This window comes from Acipenser ruthenus, chromosome 4 (genome assembly GCF_902713425.1).
Source record: "Acipenser ruthenus chromosome 4, fAciRut3.2 maternal haplotype, whole genome shotgun sequence".
Taxonomy (NCBI): domain Eukaryota; kingdom Metazoa; phylum Chordata; class Actinopteri; order Acipenseriformes; family Acipenseridae; genus Acipenser; species Acipenser ruthenus.
The window spans coordinates 29,847,205-29,853,800 of NC_081192.1; the positions used below are offsets into that span (position 1 = coordinate 29,847,205).

At 38.6% G+C, this 6,596-nt stretch overlaps 1 protein-coding gene across 9 annotated transcripts in view; it reads left to right on the forward strand.

The window, feature by feature from the left end:
- LOC117399506 (triple functional domain protein) overlaps positions 1 to 6,367 on the forward strand; it is a 213,941-nt gene extending 207,574 nt beyond the window's left edge. For all 9 annotated transcript variants that reach the window (XM_059022279.1, XM_059022276.1, XM_059022277.1 and 6 more), the window contains 6 exons: positions 507 to 669; positions 1,245 to 1,366; positions 2,912 to 2,990; positions 3,263 to 3,463; positions 3,826 to 3,964; positions 4,208 to 6,367. In XM_059022279.1, the coding sequence (XP_058878262.1) occupies positions 507 to 669; positions 1,245 to 1,366; positions 2,912 to 2,990; positions 3,263 to 3,463; positions 3,826 to 3,964; positions 4,208 to 4,750 (1,247 nt within the window). In that variant the 3' untranslated portion in view covers positions 4,751 to 6,367. The remainder of the gene's footprint in view (positions 1 to 506; positions 670 to 1,244; positions 1,367 to 2,911; positions 2,991 to 3,262; positions 3,464 to 3,825; positions 3,965 to 4,207) is intronic.
- Positions 6,368 to 6,596: the final 229 nt, after the last annotated feature.

Here is a 6,596-nt window from a genome sequence, read left to right on the forward strand (position 1 = left end):
GGTCCCTTTTATCTAATATTAGGTTTTGGTTGAAGATCTGATAACATTCAGTGTCAAAAATGCAGAAAATCAGACGGGGCAAATACTTTTTCACGGCACTGTGTGTGTGTGTGTGTGTGTGTGTGTCTGTGTGTGTCTGTGTGTGTCTGTGTGTATATATATATAAATTTATTTTAAACTTGATAAATCATAACTGAATAGGGTAACTATAGTTTAATTTAACTATCAAGGCTGTTCCATTTGTGCCTTTTCATCCTACTCTGTGCTGTTTGAACTAGTTACTTGAGTTAATTTACCTCATAGTTTATGCCATTAATTCCTGGGATTAACCTGGTTTCCCTTCTCTGTACTTTAAGTGAATTCACAGTATTCTGCAGGGGGTCTAATTAGAGCATTGTCTAGTCTTAATATAATTTCCCTGCACTTCCCTAGATGTTTGGCAGTGCTGTTTTTTGCCATTGCTTACTCCTTTTGATAGTGTAATGCTTGTCTAATTACTGTTCCAGTTCCCCCGGAGTTCCTTTCCCCCCTGAGTGATGTAACCTGCGAGAACGGTGAGTGCGTCACCCTCAGATGTAAAGTCTGCGGTCGACCCAAAGCTACCGTAACCTGGAAAGGACCAGACCAAAACACTCTAAGCAATGATGGACACTACATCGTTGCATACAGGTATAACCATTTCTGTTTCTTTATGTGCTTCTGCCAGACAAATGTGTGACATTTTATTTTTAAAGAGGTTTTATGTAAGCAATTTAGAAAGAAGCATGTGCATTCATTAAAAAAATATATGTACTTTAACATTCTAGCTCTGTTTACAGTGCCATGCCTTACTGTCAGGTAGTTTTCTTAAACTTGTACTCCCTAGATGATGTCTTCAGTCAAATCATATCGCTTACTGCAAAACATGTCAGCTACTAGCAGAACCAACTAGTTGGTTAAGGACAGGAAAGCATTTGAGGAGAGAATTACACTCCCCCAGTAAGATGACCTGAACGCAGTACCTTTAATCTAGAGCTTTCTCTAACTGGATGATAACAGATTAAAAAAAAAAAAAAATGAAAATACATTCAAAACAGCACATGCAAGACCTACATAGCAAATGGAAGAGCATGACTGGTATGATTTATGGAACAATAACCCCTTTAATTGTGCAGCCAGTGGGGAGTACCTTTTCCTGTGGATCAAACGATTTTTACTTAATTATTGACACATGCTTGTCTTTTACATTGTCCCCTGTCTTGCAGTGAATCTGGAGAGGCTACCCTCAGAATAGTGGGTGTATCCACAGAAGATGATGGCACGTACACCTGCGTGGCCACCAACGATGTGGGTTCAGTCTCGTCAGCGGCTAGCCTCCGAGTGTTGGGTTAGTTTTTTTTTGTTGTTGTTGTTAAAACTAGAGCTTAGCATGGAGGCCATGTCAACATGGATAGAAGCAGTGTCAAGATTTAGTGTTAAAAGCATCCAAGATTTAGTGTTAAAAGCATCCATCCATCCAAGCATTGTGTGGCCACTAGGAGGACAGTGCTCACAACGTGATGTTACGGGTGACATGGCTCCAACATAATTTATTGTTTGTGTGGAACCAGTTAATATCTTTTGGCAGCTCCTTCTAGTGGACATTTTGAATGCTGAATTTTAATTCCTGCTTTAGAACTATATAGGCCAACATTTTCCAAAGTGGGAATCGCAAGGTTTCTGATGGGTTGCCAAACAATCTGTCAGTGCATACTGTTAAGATATACAACTTCTTATGCTTTTATATTCAAAATAAATATCATTCGCATACAGATCATTAGCAGTAATTATCTAAACAATGTATTGTTTTATCACCAGTCTTCTGCTTTAAATATGAACCAAAAAAAAAAAGCATAAGGTGACATTTTATGTGCGGTAACTTGTGATTTTGAGAACAGTGTCTAATCCTACTTGCAGCTCAAAGAAAAAAAAATCGCTATTGCCATTTATATTAACTTTTGTTTTTCTTACAATGGTGACAAGGATGATCCATTGCCTCATGTGTCATTTGTTGTGAAGTACTGGCTCATGAAAGCCTTAAGCCGTCAGCATCTTGAGACACAGCATCCAGATTGTGTTGGGAAAGGACACAAGTTTTTCCAGAAGAAAGCTGATCAATTAGCTAAACAGCAAGACGTTCTTAAAAAATTAGTCACTGTCTCAGAGAAGGATGTATCCTACCTGGTTCCAATGCATATTGCAAAAAACAAAAAACTGCACAACTGACTGTTGTCGGTATGTTTGCAATGCTTGATGTTGAACTGAAAATTAAAACTTGTATTCAGTATGTTGCAACACAATTTGAATTTGATATTGTAACGTGGAGGTAAAGGAAGCAATCCAGGCAAGTATTCTGGTCTCAAATGCACGGTTTATTATAAGAACGAGCAGTTCAATAAAATAAATGCAATAATTTGCCAGGCTTACGTATCGTAGCGATGTGCGTGCTCCCCCAATTAAAGGTATGCATTCCCGTCCCACCTCCCATTATCTCAATGCCCCCACATAGTCCATCAATCCTCATGTGTGAGAATGTTCGTAGAAGTGGCAATATATATATAAATAATTAATTTGATAAAAGCAAACATTTTAGCAACCTGAAAAACTATCAAAGCCTGAATGCTTATATAGTGTACTGTACTTACAAATAAATTAAAGGTCGCTTTTTGATTGGTTAAGTACTTCAGTTAAAATACCGGATAGTGAATAATTTGGGGTCGTGGGTTCATTATTCCTGTGTTAATTTGGGTCGCCTAGCAAAAAGTTTGGGAAACACTGATGTAGGCTGTAAGCTTCCCAGTATAGTTGTTGGATAGTTAATTATAATTTCATTTAGTGTTGTTTTTCCCCAAGTTTTCTTGAACTAAATTGAATGCTATGTTTGATTTCTCAGGTCCTGCCAGTGATGGAATCAGGGTCATCTGGAAGGATGACTTTCATTCCATTTACAGTGAGACAGCAGAGTTGGGCAGGTAAGAGTTTTAAGTTAATTGTGAACTGTGCAGTAAATGCAATGCAGCCACACCTAAATGCCACGAAGATGCTTCCTACTAATCAGCTGCTTCTAACTTCGCCAAGTACTGTAGCACCAAAAATAATGTCGTCAACCTGCCTTACTCGTGACTTATGCGAAAAACCTTTAGTTATAAAAAACAGGAAACAACATGCAATGTTATTTCAAGGATATATCATCGATTTCCTTTGTGATAGTCAAGGCCTTCTCACAATCCTCAATTCCTTGCAGGGGCAGGTTCTCTGTGGTGAAGAAGTGTGACCAGAAAGGTACCAAGCGAGCTGTAGCTGCAAAGCATGTGAACAAGAAACTGATGAAACGGGACCAAGTGACCCACGAGCTCAGCATCATGCAGCACCTCCAACACCCACAGATCATTGGTCTTCTAGACATCTTCGAGACATCAGCCAGCTATGTATTAGTATTAGAGATGTACGTATGTATGTTACCGGTTAATGCCAGTAAAAAAAAAAAAAAAACTCAAAAGCATAAATGTCAAAGCTCTGCAAATTCTACAAACTTTTATATTTTTTATTATGCTATATTTTGTAAATATATTTCTTTGACTAATATAAAACTATAAAAATATATTGTATGTTTTATAGACTATGCACTGTATATTTTATGTGCCCCAATTGGAATATGTGTACCTTTATCAGACTACAGTTTGTCAGAGATTGCCCTTTATCAAATGGCACAAAATATGTCAGTAGTAAAGTATGGTTTTTCCTAAAGGATGACATTTGAAATCTAGCGATTCATGTATTCTATTTCTGTGTTTTATTGATTAACAGGGCAGACCAAGGCCGTCTTCTAGACTATATTGTAAGTTGGGGTAACCTTACTGAAGAGAAGGTGATGATGTATCTTAGGGATATATTCAAAGCTTTGCAGTACCTTCATAACTGCCGAATAGCTCATTTGGACTTGAAGGTGAGGCATGTTGTACTACCTATTCTCTTTTGTATCTGAATGATATTTTGTCCCTTCACACCTTTTAAATTGCCACAACAAAAACTTGATTATCCTGTCATTGATGAGGGAAAGGAACTGATAGCCCCTTTTGATTAAGATAGCATTGAATTCTGACTATAGTTGTTGTATGGAGTGGGGGGGTAATTTGTCCACAATAATATGCATATCAGTAAATATTCTACTTGTGTTTCTCTCTCCAAGCCTGAAAACGTATTGGTAGACCAAACTACAGCTCAGCCAACTGTCAAACTGACTGACTTCGGGGATGCTGTCCAGTTGAACAGCACATACTACATCCACCCATTACTGGGGAGTCCGGAGTTTGCAGCACCGGAGCTGATCCTGGGCAATCCCGTCTCCTTGTCGTCCGACACCTGGAGCGTCGGAGTGCTGACTTACGTGGTCCTCAGTGGAGCCTCCCCTTTCCTGGATGAAAGCGTGGAGGAGACCTGCCTGAACATTTGCCGTTTGGACTTCAGCTTCCCAGACGACTACTTTCAAGGGGTCAGCCAGGCCGCCAAAGATTTTGTGTGCTGCTTGCTGCAGGGCGACCCTGCCAAGCGGCCCACGGCTGTAGTCTGCTTACAAGAGCCATGGCTGCAGCCGGGGGGCCACCGCAGCCCTGCGTGCATAGAGACATCCCGACTGATTTCCTTCATCGACCGGCGCAAACACCAGAACGATGTTCGACCCATTGGCAGCATTAAGAACTTCTTACAAAGCAGACTCATTCCTAGGGTTTGACCTGGAGTAAAAAAAAAAAAAAAAAGATATTCTTCTCTCATTCTCTTTCACCTGCCAGACTAAATTCTGAAGATTGCTGCGGTATTCAGCCAGTCTCTGCTGCGGACTGGTTAGAAAGATAAAAAGATAAAGACTGACAGCTAGTGAGCAACTTTTGTGGCCACATCTTCGTGTGGAAACTGCATGCCAAGGAAGCCTGCAGAAAAAGCAGACTTGGGATTAGCAATGCAAACTAAGCTAGCATGGAGGACTATGTGAATACTTCTCTGCCTGAGCCAGACAGAGCAAGCCTTTGTTATTTCACAGTATTTCAATTCAGGTTGCTCAAAATGAAAAAAAAAAACAAACAAAAAAAAAACTTTAAAAAACCCCCCACAAAAACAGAATAAAAAAAACTGAATTTTCAAGAAAATCCCTTTTTTAAAACAATGTACATGAAACAAAATAAATCAAATAAGGAGAACAAATCTTTATCCAAACATTTTCAAGAACTTATTTAAAAAAAAAAAAAGAAGAAACGCAACACCCACCTCCTACTTTAGTAGAAAAAAAGACTCGTGTTATATGGTAACATACAGTGGCTGCTCAGCCAAGGTGGCCTCCGTTAAGATATTTCTAAGTTGAATCAGTCATCACAGCTTTTTGATTTGCCTCGCTTTGTATTTATTCTACTAAACCATGCAAATCATGCCACAAGCAGTCATACTGGTTTGAACTGCTGCGGGTTGAACCTCAAAAGTTTTGCTTTTAATAGAACAAAATTGTGTTACTCTGATTTAAAATATGTAAGCCTTACTTTTGTATATAGACTGTTTTATCTGAATTTTTTTTTTTTTTTTCATTTTTGAAATGGTGGCTTGCCACAGAGGCTCTCTGAGTTGGAGATGACCAATTGAGAGATAAATGGAATGGCAGGGGCTTTTCTGTGGCACCGCATAATGCCAATCAGATTGCAGAGGAGTAAGAAGATGCTATGCTGTAAATTCACTCATTGTATTTTAGGGTTCACTTCATATCATGTGCAATGTTGTGGCTTAAACATTTTATGCAACTCTATTTATGAAGACCTCTGTTGTACCTGTAATAAATATATAGAAAAGCACGTACTTGGTACTGCAAGTTATACAGTTATTTGTGTTTCTTTTCACTGTTCCCTTAGTTCAGTATTATTTCCCAGAATCCCTAGTAGCTCAATCTAGTAAAAATTCCAAGGATGGTGAAAATCATGTGGATCGACATGGCACTTACGCTTGACCTATCTTATTTGTATTAATAGTTATACCAAAGTGCTCCAGGCTTTACAAGAAACTAGTGGTTTTTTACGTTTTTTTTTTTTTTTTGCCCTTTTAAAAAATTATATATATTAAAGCAGAATGTAAGGTGGGACAAATTAGTTATGACTGTAGCTTTATTTATTTAAAAGAGGGGAATGATGGATATTAACCTGGTTTAACATTTAATACTATAAAGAGGTTCTTCATCTATAATGAATTATCACTGTGTTGTACATAGAATGGTGTACTCTCTAATTGTTATCTTTTAACATTGGAGTGAGTCAACCCCAAATTTATGAAAATGTTGCCATTTATTGTAAAAAAAAAAAAAAAAAACACAAAACCTGCATTGCATAGTTCAATGGGTGAGGTATTCCTGGGAGAAGATGATCCTTTGATGTTTCAAGCAGTTTAAGCCTGCCGCACACAGCCCGACTCAAGGCGTCCCGATGCATCTCATCTGAGTTTGCACAGATTCTGCGATCAGTTGTTCTCAGTTTTGGTTTGACGTCACAACTGCGTTTTTCCCGACTCGGTGTCGCACACTGCTAAGACTGAATTAGACTGACCAC